Source organism: Thalassophryne amazonica, chromosome 7 (assembly GCF_902500255.1).
Source record: "Thalassophryne amazonica chromosome 7, fThaAma1.1, whole genome shotgun sequence".
Lineage (NCBI taxonomy): Eukaryota > Metazoa > Chordata > Actinopteri > Batrachoidiformes > Batrachoididae > Thalassophryne > Thalassophryne amazonica.
The window spans coordinates 97972351-97992431 of NC_047109.1; the positions used below are offsets into that span (position 1 = coordinate 97972351).

The 20081-nt window shown below is 40.4% G+C and overlaps 2 protein-coding genes across 2 annotated transcripts in view; both read left to right on the forward strand.

Moving 5' to 3' along the window:
• The first annotated feature begins 5084 nt into the window (after positions 1-5084).
• Positions 5085-12487, forward strand: LOC117514645 (THAP domain-containing protein 10-like). The gene is made up of 3 exons (XM_034175197.1): positions 5085-5551; positions 6316-6430; positions 10941-12487. Exons 1-3 carry the CDS (start codon positions 5192-5194, stop codon positions 11096-11098), a joined length of 633 nt encoding a protein of 210 aa, XP_034031088.1. The 5' UTR covers positions 5085-5191; the 3' UTR covers positions 11099-12487.
• Positions 12488-14760: 2273 nt separating this feature from the next.
• Positions 14761-20081, forward strand: part of LOC117514648 (THAP domain-containing protein 10-like) — a 59489-nt gene continuing 54168 nt past the window's right edge. The window contains exon 1 of the mRNA XM_034175200.1: positions 14761-15288. Coding sequence (XP_034031091.1) covers positions 14857-15288 — 432 coding nt within the window. The 5' untranslated portion in view covers positions 14761-14856. The remainder of the gene's footprint in view (positions 15289-20081) is intronic.

Consider the following 20081-nt stretch of genomic DNA (forward strand, 5'->3'; position numbering starts at 1 on the left):
ATGATATTGATACTGTATAATTCATATATGTGTGTGTATGCGTTATGTATTGATTGTGATTGATTTTGTTGAGCAGATTACAAATGTAATTGAAAATAAGCAATATACTGTAGGGGTCTTTTTTGATTTACAGAAAGCATTTGACACTATAGACCATACTGTGCTATTGGGTAAATTACAGAGGTATGGTATCAGGGGACTGGCACACAATTGGCTAGTTAGTTATTTAAGCAACAGGTATCAGTGTGTACATATTGGGACAGATTCTGAGTCCATGAAAATCATTGTGGGGTGCCCCAGGGTTCAATTCTGGGGCCATTGTTGTTTCTTCTGTACATTAATGACATATGTTCAGTTTCCAGGTCCATCAGTTGTATTTTGTTTGCAGATGATACAACTGTGTTTTGTAGTGGGGATCACTTGGGACAGACCTTGGACATGATGGAGAATGAGCTACAGAAGTTTAAACAATGGTCTGATTCAAACAAATTATTGCTCCACTATGGTAAAACAAAGTGTATCATATTTGGAAACAAGTCCAGGCATTCCTGCAGAAATTTATTATTAAATGATATTGAAATTGAAACTGTAACTGATACAAAATCTCTTGGTGTTATTGATGATAAACTGTGCTGGAAAACACATTAATTTTGTTAAATCTAAAATGTCAAAAGCCATTGCAATTTTGCATAAAGTGCGAGAATTTCATTTCCCAACACTCATTAACTATTGTATATCATTCAATGCTTGTTCCATATATGACCTACTGCATTGAAGTTTGGAGAAATACATATAAAACTAATACAATATTTTTGTTGCAAAAGACAGCTAAAAGAATTATTTGAAACAAATCATATTGCAAGCCAACAAATCCATTATTTGTTTGTTAACATATTCTAAAATTGTGGGACTTGGTTGACTACATTACAATACAAACTATGCATAAAGTTAAAAATAAATTGCTGCCATAACATGTCCAGGATCTGTTTAAACTGAGGGACTCCAGTTACAACTTGAGAGGAACTTTGTTTTTTGAGAAATTGAAGATCCAAACTACTGCAAAGAGTCATTGTGTCTCTGTTAAAGGGGTTAACAACTGCCCTGACAACATTAAAGTACTTGGTACTTTGGTGGGCTTTAGGAGACATTACAAGAATTATAAAATTTCTTGTTATAATTGAAGACTTGGGTTTATTGTTTTTGTTATTGCTTCTGGGATTGTGGGTTGTGCGACAGTGTTTGTCTGGTAGTATTTTGAAAATTGTGTTTATGGTTGCATGCTTGTATAGATGTGTGTATATCATTTTTTTTTTTTTTTTATGAGGTTTTTTGTCGAACTGTGTGCCAAATAAATTCATTCATTCATTCAATTATAGTTTAGTTTTCTCTGATATATAATTTCTGTTGTTTATATTGTATATATAGAAATATAATGTATTCATTAGTCAGTATTGTGTTTATATATGTAAATATTTTTATGCAGCCTAATCATATATTGTCTCTTCAAATTACTAAAATAGTTGACTTTAGTGCCACTATCTGCTTCTCTATCGTGTGTGTGTTTACAGTGTTTGCAAAACACCTGTCTACAGTCTAGACTATAACAGAATATTCTGTTACTGTTAAGCCCACTATGAATATTGAAATACGTCGAATCATTTGTCCTGTATCATAGCTACATGTATGACGTTTGCAGAAAAAAAAAAACGTGTGAAAGAGGTGCGATGGATTAAATACGCTGACACGTCATAGAAGGGGTCGGTGGTGTTGTTTATGTCCGCCTTTCCCGCGCATGCGGACACAGATCGGTAGGCAGAAAACTCCAGACTCTAAGCAGATGTGGTGAGAAAACGCACGGGAAGATGACTTCAAACTACATGTCAACTCTTCATCCCAATATCGAAAGCAATATTGTGAGAAATTAAATCTTTGAGACGACGACCATGAAGAATTTCAAGTTTTTGGAGGCGTACAATTATTCTATCAGTCGTCACGTGAGGGAATGCCGTTATCAACTGCTGCTGCTGCAGATGTTTGAGCTCTTTCTGCTGTCTGGTTCCGTCTCTGTGGGCTGAGTGCAGCAGCAGGACGTGCGTTGAAGTTGAAGAACTTTTTAAATCCACGCAGTTCACCTGTGTTACAGAGTCATTAAATGCAGCAATTCTGCGTGTGCAGTGCACCCAGTGCAAGGCTGAAAAAATGAAGGAAAAACAACGAGCCAAAGGTTTCTCTTTGACCCCCCCCCAAAAAAAGCCACCACAATGGGGCCACACGAAAATACGAAATGGAGCGAAATGGGGGATGAATGTACGAAGTGGGGTAAAATATAACGAAATGGAGCAGAGTAGAACAGATTCACTCCAAATATTTAAAAAAAAAAAAAAAATTGGTGACTCCAAATACTTTTATTTTTTGGTGTTTTGTTTTTTAGGCATTTTGGAAATGCGCTCTGTATGTACTCGGGGCAGGACTGCAATCAACTTCACTCGGCACAGTTCCGATAACCGATAATTATCGAAAATAATGTTTTCATTATCGGATTATCTTTTTAGATAGCTTTAAAAACCATTATCGGACTAATTATCTTGCGATAAATTTTTGTCCCATAATTGTTAGACCAATAACGTGGTAAATAAAGCTGAACAGCTACAAATATTTATAAAACTTAAAATCAGTTGAGCACCTACCTGTTAAATGTTTCGTAGCTGATGTGCAGTTCTACCCTCTGCAAAACAGAGAAGAGCTGCTTTAAAAAGAAACCACTCTATCTTCTGTAGACAAAGGAGAAAAACTAGTTTCTCTTAAACCCCATACTGATACATGGGCAATATCACCCAAGTCATCCAGAGGCATACATTTTTAACTTATGTTATTGTTTGGGTTTTTGTCGCTTTTGATGTTACCAGAAGCAATCGTGGTGTTAAAACTCAAATTCAGTTTATTAGTGGTTGCAAATATACCAGAGACAATACTGGAATTTATCAGTTATCGGTTATCTGTAATTTCTGATACATTTTTGGGTGGTTTATCTTTATCAAAGATGACTGAAAAGTTATCTGATTATCTGTTATCGAAGTTAATTTTTTGGTTATCATATATATATATATATATATATATATATATATATATATATATATATATATATATATATATATACACACAGAGATCAGTGGAGTGGAGTTGTGTCTTTTTCATGTTGAATTGGCATGGCCATGCTGATATTAAACCTTTTTTATTGTTGTTTGTTTGTTTTTTGTAAAATTTACAAATATATTAAGTCTCTTGGGCTGCTCCCTTGATTTCACTCAGGGTCACCACAGCAGATGCAAGGAGGGTCTGCATGTTGATTTGACACAAGCTATACACCAGATGCCCTTCCTGCTGCAACGTCACATTGCAGTGATTTTGGTTTTACAGTGGTGGTTTTACCACCACTGTAAAACAAAATGTACACTATATTCAAATTCTATCTCAAACACTCAAATGTTGTCAGTCATGATAGTTCAAAAATGTATCCCCTATGCAACTGTACTAAATAAAGAAAAAACTTCCTCAAATTTACTGTAGTAATTGGGTATGAGCCAAAGTATAAATGAAGATAAAATACCTGATGGTAGGGTGCAATACCAGCTATAAAGATAGGGGATACAAATTCTGGCAGGCCAACAGATGGTGGCTGCCAGAACATGTACGTATCCCCTATGCAGCTGTACTAAATAAAGACAAAACCTCCTCAATTTTACTGTAGGAATTGGGTGTGAGCTAAGATATATATATGAAGTTGAAATAGCTGATGGTTGGGTGTAATTTTAATTTAACAGGTTAGTCCCACTGAGATCAAGATCTCTTTTGCAAGGGAGACCTGGGCAATTCGAAAGTTTCCAATTCACCTAACTTGCATGTCTTTAAATGTGGGAGGAAATCAGATCACCTGGAGGAAACCCATACAAACATGGGGAGAACATGTAAACTCCACACAGAAAGGCCACAGGTGGGAATCGATCCTATGACCTTGCTCTGAGGCAACTATGCTAACCGTAAAGCTACCATACTTAGTAATCTATAAGATACAGACAGATATCAGGGGTGGTGGCCAAGTGTTTAGTGCACTTGGTTTCAGTAACACAGGTTCCTGGTTCGAACCCCACCCCTGCCACATTTCACTGGAATGTGACGTGCAGCAGGAAGGGCATCTGGTGTACAGCTTGTGCCAAATCAACATGCAGACCCTTCTTGCATCTGCTGTGGTGACCCTGAGTGAAATCAAGGGAGCAGCCAAACGGACTTAAATATTTATAAATTTTACAAAAAAATAAAATAAAAATGGTGTAATATCAGCATGGTCATGCCAATTCAACATGAAAAAGACCATCAAAATTACAGATTAATATTTTAATTACAGGTTTAAACAGTAAAATGTACATAAATATGTATATGTAAAACAATTTGCATATTAATTGTAATTTTGATAGAATTCCCCTGGCAACCACAGCTGCCAGAATTTTTCTGTAAAAAATGGATTTTTTTTTTTTTTTTTTTAAACTGTGAAAGCTGAATTTTATTTCTTGTAAACCAAAACAACCCATCACTCCACATCACGTTTGTCTGCTTATCTTTTATTTAAAACAGAAAAAGTCATGGACAAGTACAAGAGTGTTCAGTTTATAATTGTTCATATTTTAATCTCGAATGAACGAACTGAACTGAAGAAAGAGTGAAAATCATTGGATTATCTTGACAGCGGTGCGATCATAAACGTTTTTATGTTGGACACCGTTTCTGTGCGTGTAAGACACGCATGCATTAAACGTCGTCAAAAGCTTATGAAACTTATTTTTGTCTTGTCATGTATTGAACAATTTTTTGTCTGTAAGCGCAGCACTGAGTCAATGCGCGCTCCCGCGCCAGGGGATACAAATTCTGACGGGGGGAACTACTTTGGTATGACACCTGTCGGATGACCGGTCCAAGATGGCGGCCCCACGGCTCATTAGCGCCAGTAGGCAGTAGCGGTCGATGCGGTGTCAGATCGCAGTGTATTGTGGGAAAATCGCAGTGCATTATTGTAAATGCGAAACCACGAAGCTGCTTGTGTTTACGTTTTTTTTTCTTTCTTTCTATTTTTCTGCCGTTCTGCTCTTTATGCGGGTAATATGTAAATAACGATTTGGATATTTTGAATCACGGTTGTATGTGGAATCTGCCGGTATATTCGGAGATGGTAAATCGCTGTGTTGTGTTTGGGTGCAGCAACGTGCCCAAGTCTGGAGTTGTCCTTCACGTGTTCCCCGTGGAGAAGAATCAACAAGATGCGTGGGCACGATTTGTCAAAAGGACGAGAAAGGATTTTGATGGTCCCACGAAAAAAACTGCCATATGTAGTTGTCATTTCACTCATGACAGCTTCCTGAATAAGATGCAGTACGACATGGGGCTGTCCAAGTACCTAAAGCTGAAGACGGACGCCACCCCCAGTATTTACCCCGAAAGTGGGCGTGCTGACCCCAGCCCACGCGTGACTTCAGCCACGATGAAACTGGAAGTCACACAGGTTTGTTTTCAGTTCACATGGTTACGTCAGTCCAAACATTTGCAGAAGAAATGTCCTGTGTTTGTGTGTGTGTGTGTGTGTGTGTGTGTGTGTGTGTGTGTGTGTGTGTGTGTGTGTGTGTGTGTGTGTGTGTGTGTGTGTGTGTGTGTGTGTGTGTGTGTGTGTGTGTGTGTCACATTCTCCCTCTCTGTTGTTTACAGTGATATTTGATGGGAATAAGAAAATGTCATTCTGGCTGCCTGTCTTCATGTCTCTGCGTAATCAGGAAGGTGTATGTTATTTCAAGCATGTGTGGTTAGAAAAGCAATATTAAGGATTTACACAACAAAAATTACTGACCAATACAGATCTTGGAGTTGTTTTGGTCAAATTCCTTATATGAATCTTCTTCTGGCCATTCTGGCTCAAACCTGTGAGGTTGTACACCACCTGGGTCCTCACTTGTCAAAATCAACTCAATATCGTCTATTTCATCATCAAAATTGAGAGAAATATGGGATGAAAGCTTTCCAAATTGCTATTTTCAGATGCAATGTGTGACTAAATAAGGAATGAAATAATTTGACGCAAAAATATACAGATAATTACAACACAGACTCACACTACACAACTCATGTTTTGGCCGAGGCTGTCTGTGTATTCTGTATTGTGAGTTTGGTCAGCTGCTACCTCAGTCTCGTATCTTGTCTGCACGGACTAGGATGGAGTGAACAGTTGAGAAGAAATTCACATCCAGTGATCTGTTGTTGTCTTCTGTTTTGTAGAGCAACTGTCCTCCGTTTAAACATGTGAGCTGTCAGACGGATACAGAAAATCAGAGTACAAGATCAGTTGGCACGCAGCTCTCAACGGGAACTCTCCAGAGTGTAAAAAGTAAAGGTCTGTAGCCCCATGTACATACATTATATGACTGGACCCAGCGATGTTGGTGTGGTGCCAGGAGGACAGAAGCAGGTTCCAAACTGTGTCAGTCCCCACAAACAGCTTTTGGGGGGAGACAACAACTTATTTTGTCAATATATGAAAGTTCATATGAGACAGACGCTTTAAACGTGAACAGAGAAGATAACATGACAGTTATATTTTGGGATCAGTCCACAGTTTTGAGCCAAATAATGGATCTGAAGAATGGATGGATCTGACAAATAGCACAGAAGGTTGGGATGCAGGAATTTCCTACAATTTACAACAGCCTGATAATAACAATAATAAATTGTATTTTTATATTTAGTGAATTAAATAGTAATTACAGTAAGGAAAATAAGTATTTGAACACCCTGCGATTTTGCAAGTTCTCCCACTTAGAAATCATGGAAGGGTCTGAAATTTTCTTCTTAGGTGTATGTCCACTGTGAGAGACATAATCTTAAAAAAAAAAAAAAAAATCCGGAAATCACAATGTATGATTTTTTTAATAATTTATTTGTATGTTTCTGCTGCAAATAAGTATTTCAACACCTGTGAAAATCAATGTTAATATTTGGTACAGTAGCCTTTGTTTGCAATTACAGAAGTCAAATGTTTCCTGTAGTTTTTCACCAGGTTTGCACACACTGCAGCAGGGATTTTGGCCCATCACATCTCAGAAGCTAAGCAGTACAGGATCTGGTTAGTACTTGGATGGGAGACCTCTTTGGAACACCAGCAGCTGTGTGTGTTTCTCCGGGTAAAACTGGAGTTGTGTCAGGAAGGGCATCCGGCATAAAACTTGTGCCAATTACCAGTGCGGATCTGGCTGTATCCGCTGTGGCGACCCCAAACAAAACCGTGAGCAGCCGAATGAACAACAACCTCCACACAGATCTTCTCTAGATCAGCCAGGTTACTGGGCTGTCGCTGAGAAACACGGAGTTTGAGCTCCCTCCAAAGATTTTCTATTGGGTGTAGGTCTGGAGACTGGCTAGGCCACTCCAGAACCTTGATATGCTTCTTACGGATCCACTCCTTGGTTATCCTGGCTGTGTGCTTCAGGTCATTGTCATGTTGGAAGACCCATCCACGACCCATCTTCAATGCTCTAACTGAGGGAAGGAGGTTGTTCCCCAAAATCTCGCAATACATGGCCCTGGTCTTGCTCTCCTTAATACAGTGCAGTCGTCCTGTCCCATGTGCAGAAAAACACCCCCAAAGCATGATGCTTCCACCCCCATGCTTCACAGTAGGGACGGTATTTTTGGGATGGTACTCAGCATTCTTCTTTCTCCAAACACAGTGAGTGGATTTAAGACCAAAAAGTTCTATTTTGGTCTCATCTGACCACATAACTTTCTTCCATGACTCCTCTGGATCATCCAAATGGTTATGGGCAAACTTAAGACGGGCCTGGACGTGTGCTGATTTAAGCAGGGGAACCTTCCGTGCCATGCATGATTTTAACCCATGACGTCTTAGTGTATTACCCACAGTAACCTTGGAAACAGTAGTGCCAGCTCTCTTCAGGTCATTGACCAGCTCCTCCCGTGCAGTTCTGGGCTGATTCCTCACCTTTCTTAGGATCATTGATACGCCACGAGGTGGGATCTTGCCTGGAGCCCCAGTCTGAGGGAGATTGACAGTCATGTTTAGCTTCTTCCATTTTCTAATAATTGCTCCAACAGTTGATCTTTTTTCACCAAGCTGCTTGGCAATTGCCCTGTAGCCCTTTCCAGCCTTGTGGAGGTCTACAATTTTGTCTCTTGTGTCTTTGGACAGCTCTTTGGTCTTAGCCATGTTAGTAGTTGGAGTCTTACTGATTATGTGGGGTGGACAGGTGTCTTTATGCAGCTAAAGACCTCAAATAGGTGCTTCTAATTTGGAATAATAAGTGGAGTGGAGGTGGACTTTTTAGAGGTGGACTAACAGGTCTTTGAGGGCCAGAATTTCATGTGTTGAAATACTTATTTGCAGCAGTTACATGCAAATAAATTATTAAAAAAATCATACATTGTGATTTCTGGATTATTTTTATTTTTATTTTTTTTTTGGATTATGTCTCTCACAGTGGACATGCACCTAAGATGAACATTTCAGACCCCTCCATGATTTCTAAGTGGGAGAACTTGCAAAATTGCAGGGTGTTAAAATACTTATTTTCCTCACTGTATATACAGTATATAATCCCATGATTTTGCCATCTTAAATGTAACACAAGTGTGAGACACACACAGTTTTAATTTATGTTTTACAATGGTATTCCACCTTGGTTCTTCAAACAAATTTCATCCGTACAAGCACTCACAAAAAAAAAAAAAAAAAAAATCCCCATTCACATGAAAAGCCACAGGAGATGGACCATGGCACATGGTCCTGCTGCGGCTGTCTCTGGCTTGCTGTGTAGAGCCGCATGAACCAGGTAAGGTCGATGCGGGTGCTTCAGAGGGCAGAGAGTCTGCACCAACGTGGCATCCCCTAATGATGTGTTTTGTCCACAGCAGTAAGGGTTGTTCATTCTGATTGATATCTCTGTGTAAATCCTAAAGACGTATTTCCATGCCACAGCTCACAGCACCTCTGTAAGATGTGTATGTGTCTTGTGGGTCCACTCTGACCTCAGTCATTGATCTTTTTTCTCTTGTTCTCAAAAGAACACAAGTAATAAAAAAGAAAACTTGTTGGAAATACAAACTTAGTATTTTATGTTCATTCTGATTTCAGAAGAAAGCATGGTTCCTTCCATGAAGTGATCTACAGGGGGAAAAAATGCATTGCAAATATGAATCCATTTTGTAGCTGTCCCACGTTCAGTGTAATGCTCATATTCTACCTGTTGTCTCTCTCATTTGAGCACTCCGCAACAACAGACCTATGAGGCATATTTCCATACAGAGTGATTTTTTTTTTTCTTATTATTGATCTCACAGCTCCAGTGTCTGTACTTTCAAATGTGAAAAGTGAAAACTTCCTGAAGTTATGTCGCATGCTCCTCATAGTGTAAAACAGAAGGGTGAAGGTGGAATTGGCGTGGGAAATTTTACACCTTATAAAATTCTCAAATTGCCCATTCCAGATCAAGTCCTTAGCCCTCATCTCTGGATCAGTATGACATCTTAAGATGAGCCCTCTTCTCCCAAACACATACAGATTCCCGGTTTAGGCTGACTTGTTGGGTTCTGGTATGTTCTATGCTTCTATAAGCTACCCTCTGTTAATTACGTGTGTTCTTCTGAGCTGTCTGTTTTTCTCATGAAGGTGATAGAAAAGGATAACGTCATACCAAATGGACTGCAATTACAAGTATATAGCACTTTTCCATCTGCATCAGACACTCAAAGCGCTTTACAGTAATGCCTCACATTCACCCCAATGTCAGAGTGATGCCATACAAGGTGCTCACTACACAGCAGGAGCAACTAGGGGATTAAGGACCTTAGCCCAAGGGCCCTTAGTGATTTTCCAATCAGGCTGGGATTTGAACCATGGATCCTCTGGTCTCAAGCCCAATGCTTAAACACTAGAGTGAGGGAGGTGATGGTGTAGTGACTACACCATCACCTCCTCAATGTAGGCACCAAGACATGTAGTCTTGAGCTGTTTCTCCCTTACTGCATGTCATGAAGGATTGAATCCCCTCTACAAGGAAAGGTACTGGGATTAAGGTTAGACCTTATTCTTGTGAAGTGCCTTGAGGCAGCTTTGTTGTGATTTGTCGCTATACAAATAAATTAATTTATTATCCAAATGACGCTTTAATGTGGCACACAGTAATAATACACCAGCATAGTCTGTAATCTGGCTTATAGAAAAACTTTGCCTTTCAATATCGCATACCTTAGGAGTGTGCGGTTGCCACACTCACAGCTCGCATTGATTTATTTGCGCAAACGCGTGTGTGGCTGGTCGGTCGGTTGGTCCTCACTGAAAACAATGGTCTGTCCAAATTACTGTACATCTGCCACATACTGTGAACATGTGACTGCAGGACTACTTTTTTCTGTCATATCTGTGGAGAACATAAATCCTTGAGTCGACCATCAAACTGTAACAGCTGCGTGTATATGAAGGATTCTGATTTGGCTGGAATCCAAGCAGAACCTGTTGTTGTTATTGTTATCTGATGACCTGCACTTCCTCACCCAGGCGTGACGCATGGCCTCTCAATATGACATTGACGTGTGTCTGTTATAGTTTTAATTTGTCCTGCAATGAATTGCTTTTTTTATTGTTAAATCTTTGATGTTTGAAAATTCTTTAAAAAAAAAGTATTTTGTGCTTTTTGTTGCATGCTAAATGATTTAAATAGATGAATTTTAAAATTTTGTTCTTTTAGTTTTGAGTAATCAGATGTTTCAGGAGTGAATTTAACGGGATAGGGTCTCAGGTTTTTCCTTAATTTTATCTTGATTCTTGTTGCTCAGTTAGGATCAAACACAGTAATGTTAATTTCTCTATTTGTTTTTATTACATTCCAAAGCTGTCCAGGCCAATGTTCGGAGTCGGGATTTGGGCGTTGGCACCACCACCTTCCCCTTGGACAATCTACAAATATTTCTACAACCAACTGTAACAGAGACCTCCTCGAAGAGACCCCGTTTAGAACTTAAAGTGGAAGAGGAACATGATTACTCTTAAAGCATCACTTTTTCTGTCAAGGTTTAAGAACTACCGGATTCAATGTGAACTTCCTGTTTGACAATTTAAGAGTCAGCAGACCTGCCATACCTTCTTTGCTGTGTCCCTGTATTTTATTTTCAGAAATCTCAACATGGAGAGGAGTTTCTGACAGAAAGACAAGTGTTGGGACACTTAAGATCAATGATACTATAAACAAATCCTAGCAATTAAATTATTAATCTTTTGGCAAATATTTCCATTGTGCAAAGGTTGAAGTGGTACAGTCAAAACCACTTTAAGTGTAGCTATGAATCACCAGACAGTGTTGGAAGTGAAAGTTCCTCCTTTTCAAGCATCCTTTCTTAAGGCACCAAACCTTCAGCAGCACCCCTAAGTGTTTTAGTCTTTAGCAAAGGCAGGCATTGTTTGAAAGCAGTGTACTTTATTTTAAAAAAAATCAGTTTTTGTTATGCCTGCATAGTTATATAAGTTTTGTAAAGTTCCCCCCATTTTTGGATTAGGCCCGATTTAAAAAAAAAAACAAACAAAAGCTGTTCTTAGAGATGGAGAACAAACTCCAGTAAAATTTTGAAGTTGGGAAATGAAACTTTCCCTAAATATCCACTTGCAACTTAGTCACTCAGCTATAAGACACAAAGACTATAGTACAGTTTCACTTAGAACTGTGACAAAACCAGCCTCATGGATTTGCAATAATATTTGATTAAAATCCACAAAAATAGGGATGTCAGCCAGCTACTCTTCTAGGAGGTGGGCCGGACCAAGCGGCTGGAACTACAGAAAAGACGACGTGGACTTAGCATCCAAGCTGCCTCCAATTGTCCAGCATACCACATGCATACTGGCTGTAAATATCGCTCATGATCACCTCGGGGGAGCGCTCACCCTGTACTATGGCTTCATCTTCTTGCCCTTATCGCCAATCTGTATCCCAATAAATGGCAAGTTCCGGGCCTGGCTTGGTGAACGTTGGCTGTCTTTGGCCAAAGCATACTCGCCACCTAGCAAGACGTGCCAGTTCTTGCACAAGCTGTACTGCCGTCAATGAAATTTGGCAAAAAGAAAAGAAAATTGCTGTGGGCTCATTTCGGCATGCGGGCAGGGATGAACTGTTTTTGTTTTTTTATGGGCCTTACAGTGACTAATGATCAATAGACACAATGTCCTTTTATCAGGACACAATAAATGCACAGGGTTTTTTTGTGTGATTTGACTTTATAGTTTCCCTCAATTTGTATTTGTGTTATTTTGCATTTCGATCGGTTACTCTTCTTAATGGAATTTGACTGCATTGAGTCCACAGCCCCAAACAGAAAATGTCAAACTATGGTATTCATTCCCATTTCTTGAAAGAAAACTCAAGCATTTTATTGTAATGTGCAGAGTTAAAAACAGGCAGTTATGCCACACAATGAAATTCTTACTCTGTTCATTCTCCCTAGAAAATTTGCATGTAGAAAGCTCACATCAGATAATTCAAAAAACAGAAAATAAACATTGCTAGATTGAAGAATGTATTATAGATATTATTTAAGGGATGTAGAGTTTAGAGGATGTGTGGATGTGCAGTTTATGCAGTATTAGCAATTTTGTTCAATATTGTATAGTTTAGCAGCATTCCTGCTGTGTAGGAGTTGTAAGGTGCATGGGGGCATAAATAGTGAACAGCGCTATTATAATAAATACTTGGACGATGATAGTAATAATGATGAGGAGAAGAGCAACAGTGAAATAAGTCACTCATCAGGTAGTGGAGGGGTCAGTGTGTAAGAGAGTTATTGAGAAGCCTAATGGCCTGTGGGTAGAAGCTGTTCACCAGCCTAGTAGTTCTAGCTTCAGACTCCTGTAGCATCTGCCTGATGGTCAGAGTGTGAAGAGTGTGTTGGGGTGTGTCCTACGTCAGACTGGTTTGGTAAATGTCCTGCAGTGAGAGGAAGGCTGCCCCAGAGATGTACTCTGAGGTCTTAATCACACGCCGGAGAGCCTTCATGTCTTGGACCGTGTAATTACCGTACCAGACTGTGATGGCAGTGGTGACAACACTCTCAGTCGTACACCTGTGGACATTGCTGAGAATTTTGGCTGACATTCCAAATTTTCTCAGCCTTCTCAGAAAGTGCAGTCTCTGTTGTGACTTCTTGATGATCTGTCAGGTGTTGTAAGACCAGGTGAAATCATCACTGAGTGCCGAGGAATTTGAAGGTTTTCACCCACTCCACCTCTGTCTCATCAGTCTATAGTGGTGTGTGCAGCTCCCCACTACTCCTTGGATTAATAACCATCTCTTTGGTCTTGTCTGCACTGAGGTAAAGATTATTGTCACAACACCAGGTTACCAGATCTGCTACCTCTCTTCTCTATGCTATCTTGTCCCCACCAGTAATCAGCCCGATGACTGTAGTGTCATCCGCAAATGTAATGATGCTGGTGTTGTTTTTGTAGGCTACATGGTCATAGGCAAAGAGTATGTAGAGCAGGGGGCTCCGCACACAGCCTTGGGTTCTCCCCTTGCTTACAGTTATTATGCTACAGGTATCTCATGCATGCATGCTGTTTCAGACCCAGAGAAACACACCACATATCCAAAATGTTGCTGATGTCCATTTAATAGTCATTCCAGTTTCACCTTAGGTTACACATACTCCTGGCTCAAACAGATGCAAGCTATTTATACCACTGACTGGTTCCCTCCTCTAATGCTACTGTGCATGTTTTTATTATTATTATTATTTATTCTTTTGATGCATAAAATTCTCCTCATACTTTTTAGCCCAAGTGTTTGCCCCCACCGGCCCACAAAATTAAAGCAAAACAGCAATAAAAAAAATAAAAATAGTTCCGGTTTGTGGTTATATATACGGTTTTTCACTTCCGACTAGAGTTCTTGCACACCGATTTTCGCGCCAAAAATCGTAGTGCATTGTGGGATGCATTCATGGAGGTGCCATGAAGCACCGCCAGCGAACATCCTGAGGCTTTTATTTTCTCTCTCTTTCTGCGGCTTGTATGTAAATAATGATTAGGCTATTTTGAATCGCAGTTTTATGAGGAGTCTATATTCGGAGATGGTGAATCGCTGTGTTGTGTTTGGTGCAGCAATGTGCCCAAAACTGGAGTTACCCTTCACGAATTCCCCGTGGAGAAGACGCAACAAGATGCGTGGGTACGATTTGTCAAAAGGACGAGAAAGGACTGGGATGGTCCCACAAAAAACTACCCTGTGTAGTTGTCATTTCACTGAGGACAGCTTCCTCAACAAGATGCAGTACAACATGGGGCTTGCCAAGTTCCTGATGCTGAGGAAGGACGCCACCCCCAGTATTTACCCCGAAGGTACACCCGGCACGCTGGCTAAAGGTGGGCGTGGTGACCCGACCCCCACGAACAACTTCAGCCGTTAGGAAAAGGGAAGCCTTACAGGTTTATTGACGTCATTCAGAACATTTACTGGCGAATAGGTTCTGGCAGTCCTGTCTCTGTGTGCCACTGTCTTGTTTACAGTGATATTTGATTAGATCTGACGAAAGGGTTAAAAAGAACTCATAACCACGTGACCCGTCTCTAAGCTACCACAGTCAAAACAAACAGCTGCCGCAGGAAAAAAAACTGCTCATTTTTTCCTCCGAGTGTTTCCGACGTTGTTTACGTCACTCTGAGCAAACGTCGCAGCTCGAAAGGAGTGAAGACAAACTTCCGCTAACCAAAACCTCAACGGCGATCTTTCCAACGTTTAGATCCTTTTGTATACAGTCACAATGACACGGGGATGTGTTGTCGGAGGCTGTGACAACCGCTACTGCGATTCTTTGTTGCCAAAACAGCAGCGAAAGCGGATTAGCTTGCACGGTTGGCCTAAAGATGACCCCAAACGTGCGGCAAAATGGACCAAGTTTGTGAACTCGACTCGCAAGTTCTGGAAGGGTCCGACCGCCTCATCGACTATCTGTGGGGACCATTTTGTAGCTCCTGACGATTTTGTTGGCTATAGACCGTGGGTAAGTGGGCATCGGGATCGTTTGGACTTGCAGCCACATGCCATCCCGACCATTAAACCCGCTGCCGTCAAGCTAAATGTACAGTCTGCTCAGCAAGGATCCAAAGTCTGCAGATGTGACCCCGGCCCATCTGATCCCAGTACACCAAAGAGGAGGAAATCCACTGCACTCATAAAGTTAAAACTTCAACGAGTAAGTCTCGTTCCAGCCATGTGCCATATTCATTATGATATGGGCTGTTTCACAGTCAGGATACACAGTGACCTCACATATAGGATCTGCTATACTTTCTGGAGATGACTATTTTTAACCCCCTACCACCCTCCTCATTTTGGTTTGTCAGTATCTCACAAATAACTAGAAGCACTCAAGAGTGCAAACCACCAAGGCCATGGGGTCACTGACGCCATAACATCTACATGCCATGGAATCATTGAACCAAGTAGTAGTTAAAAAACTCAGTAGTTAAAAAAAAAAAGTTTCATCTGCTGTGACTGGATATCATGTATGCTTAGCACTTGGCATCAAAGTTTATTGCAACTTTCCCAGAAGCTACTGTCATCTGAGCACTGATATTGATATTGCATGTGCTTATAGACAAAAACGAGAGAAAATTCAATTTATTATTCAACTAAACTGCAAATATATGAATTTTTTTTAACATTTATGAAACACTTCTCTAAACAAGGCCATAGGGTCACTGACCCTAAAGAGATTCCCTCCTTGGCACAATTTCTTTTTGTCTCTTTCTGTAAAATTGTATATAATAATCATTAGATTATTAATATATAAACAAAAATAAATTTAAGAAATACTACAATTTGAAAACAAATGCACCCGAATGTGATGACAGCTGCAACTCCTTAATGCTAACTTTTAAAATTGAAAATGCCATAGACATGCTAACGCGTTAGCATCTGGATCCGGATCGTGATCCGGATCACCACTAAAATTTAATCACTTGTTCCTCTTGTCATTTCCAACCACTCCACAAAATTTCATCAAAATCTGTTCAAAACTTTTTGAGTTATCCTGCTGACAGACAGACAGACAGACAAACAAACAAATGCGCCCAAAAACATAACCTCCTTGGTGGAGGTAAAAAGTGAAATTTCCCATTGATGGGATATACAGGCTTAGAAGGGGTTTTAACTAAGATAATTATGTAAATTATACAGACTAAGATTAGTGCAAGATACCCATATACTGTACTATACAGGGCTGGATCCAGAGTGAAAATCTGACAGATGCATTTTTGCCCAATGATAAAATAAAAATTGTACGCGTCTTGTTATTCAATAATCTTGATTCTTTCATTCGTGTGCAACATACACTGTCACACTTCTTTTAATATATTTATTATACTTCATGGACCATAGTGAACACTTCTTATTTGTATACGAGGTCTATTAGAAAAGTATCCGACCTTATTTTTTTCAAAAAACCATATGGATTTGAATCGTGTGATTACATCAAACATGCTTGAACCCTCGTGGGTATGCGAGAGTTTTTTCACGCCTGTCAGTTACGTCATTCGCCTGTGGGCAGTCTTTGAGTGAGGAGTTGCCCACCCTCTCGTCGATTTTTTTTTTTTTTTTTTTTTTTCCTCATTGTTTAGGAATGGCTCAGAGACTGCTGCTTTGTTTGATCAAAATGTTTTCAAAACTATAAGGCACAACTGAGTGGACACCATTCGATAAATTCAGCTGGTTTTCGGTAAAAAATTTTAACGGCTGATGAGAAATTTTGGTCTGTAACTGTCGCTTTAAGGACGGCCCACGGCGCCTGACGGCGTTCTGCGCTTCGAGGCGACAGCGTCTCGCTGTTTCAAGTTGAAAACTTACACATTTCAGACTCTGTTAACCCAGTAAGTCGTCAGAGAACAGAGAACTTTCAGAAGAAGTCGGCATGAGGAGTTTATTCGGACATTCCATTGTTAACAGACATTTTGTAATGAAAGAACATGCGGGCAGAGTCGCATGTCGGGCCGGACCCGACCGCGGGGGGTCGCGACAGGAAAAACACATCCGTTGGAAACCTTAACGGGCAAGTTGGAACATGCCCAAGCTGTTAAACAATTTCTCAGTTACTCACTTGTTGAAAGCCATCAAAAGCCGCCTGAATTTTACAAATGGTTTTCAACACGGAGGTGTTTTTCCTGTCGCGGCGCACACAGATTCACCGAGTCGTCATGGAAACGACTCGGCGAATTTGCGCGCGCGTCTTTCATTAAAAAAATGTCCTTAAACAGTGGAATGTCCGCATAAAGTCCTCATGCCGGCCTCTTCTGAATCTTCTCTGTTCTCTCACGACGTCCTGGGTGAATTAAGCCTTAAATTAGGATGTTTTCAGGTCGAAACAGGCCGACGACGGCGCCTGGAAGCGCTGCAGGACGTCCCGGTCCGTGGGAAGTCCTTACACCGTCAGAAACACCCCATAATCTCTCATCTGCCATTAAACGTTTCACCCAAAACCATCTTAAATTTCTCGAATAGTATCCACTCGGATATTCCTCACAGAGCCAGAAAAAATTTTGATAAAGCAACGCGCGCCGTCTGGAGCAGCGTGTGAAACAAAGGAATTCAGCCGAGAGGGCGGGACCACATCTCACTCAAGGCCTGCCCACAGGGAAATGACGTCACCGACGCGTGAAAAAACTCACGCATGCGTACGAGGGTTCAAGCATGATTGGTGTAATCGCATGTCAATCAAATCCATATAGTTTTTTTATATATATATATATTTATAAGATACCTCGTAAATATGATGTCCTAAAAAACAACACTATAACAAAAATTGACTGTAAACAGGATCAAATTTATTGCCAAAATCTTTCAATTATACCTGACTCTATATATGATTTTTTTTTTCAATTAATAAAATCAAAAATATGACTGCATATATTCTTAATAATAATATATTGAGATACAGTTCACAGAAGACATTTTCCATTGATACCAATCAAAATTAGAAACAGTCCAGCGGGTAACAATATTCATCATGTCCATGACTAAATATACTAAAACAAATACATCATAATTGTGATATGTGTACAATTGTGATGTATTTGTTTTAGTGTATTCACATTTTGTTGTGATTTGGCACTTTATAAGCCGATTGAATTGAAATTGAACATTTTATTGAGTCTTAAAGTAAATAAATATGAAATTGGTCACTGGATCCTTAAACATTGGACATAATAAACTCTATATGGTGGATCCTTGATCTCTGGACATAAATAGGAATAAACAAAATCTGTAGTTTTTGTCAAAACCATTTCCTTTCAGACATTATTGACATGAATGTCTTTCCATATATCTGAGCTGAGCTCTTGTAGCTGCTGCGCTTCACTTCAGGATATAATTTGTAAAGAAATACAGCACGTTTCATTTTGGGAGGGAAAAAACGTTTTAGTCGATTGTAGTTTCTTGTCTGTAATACGTTTGTAAGAGGTGTCATTTTATTTAAAGCGGCAATTCGTTTTGAAGTTATTAATTCCGACCGGACTCTGTCTCCGCAGAGAGCTGCGCAACGTTTGGAGCTGTGACAATGGAATGGAGGACGATTCTCGTTTCTTGACTGCAACAAGACAATAGTCCCAGTTACTGACTTTAATCCACACAAAAGTGACTCATGATATTTTAAAGGCTTTGAGAGGGGTTAAGAAGCGGACTTATCGCTTCTAAAGAGCAGCGAATCAAAGAGCCATTGAATCGAAGCATTGCTTCAATGGTTCACGGCTTCAAAGTGGAGTCGTGCTGCAGAAACAGTTGATTACAGACCCACTGCAGACTAAACCCTGAATATCCAACTTTATTTGTACGTCTGTATGACTCTGAAACTCTGAAAAAATCTGTATAATATATGGACTATAGCTTGACATGAAAACCACAGAAAAGCTGTGTTCACCGCGGGGACACGTTCGGCACTATACGGGATTATTCAGGTTTTTTTTTTTTTTTTTTTACCGATGACGAACGATGCGTAAAAAAAATTGACCGATGCAACTGCATCGGTCCAAACCTGTCTGGATCCGGGCCTGCTATACTCATATCTACTATGTACTCAGACTACACAACTGCTATTGTGCTTCTGCATTCTCAAATAGTGATGGGCTATAAGCATTTCTGGAGAGGACAGTTTTTGACAGACAAGACCCCAATGTTAAAGACATTTGACATTTTGCAGCAATTTGCAGCCTGATCCTGAGCCAGGCTTTACTGGCCTCTACTGGTGGTTGGCTCTCACTGCGGTATTGTATCACTTCCTGTTCCGGAGCACAGCGGTGTTTTGCTGTATCTGTTAGCTGTTTAATCTGCGTAGTTAGATTGATCTAGATAACTAGATAACGATTTGTTTCACAGTGTAATCTTCACGTGCCTTAACTAAAGCACTCCCTCTGCTGAATCACCTCTAAATTATTTACACATTATTCACTTTGTGTGTTTTTAGGAATCCACTAGCTTAGCTCAGCTACTAGCTCTTAGCCGGTTTAGCATGGCGGCTTCTCCTGTCTCTCCCGCACTTCTCTGCTCTGGGTGTGAAATGTTTAGTTATTCCTCGGCCTCCTTTAGCAGTAATGGTACCTGTAATAAGTGTAGCTTATTCGTAGCTTTGGAGGCCAGGCTGGGCGAATTGGAGACTCGGCTCCGCACCTTAGAAAATCCTACAGCTAGCCAGGCCCCTATAGTCGGTGCGGACCAAGGTAGCTTAGCCGCGGTTAGCTGTCCCCCAGCAGATCCCGAGCAGCCAGGAAAGCAGGCCGGCTGGGTGACTGTGAGGAGGAAGCGTAGTCCTAAACAGAAGCCCCCTATACACCATCAACCCGTTCACATCTCTAACCGTTTTTCCCCACTCAGGGACACACCCACCGAGGAACAAACTGGTTATTGGCGACTCTGTTTTGAGAAATGTGAAGTTAGCGACACCAGCAACCATAGTCAATTGTCTTCCGGGGACCAGAGCAGGCGACGCTGAAGGAAATT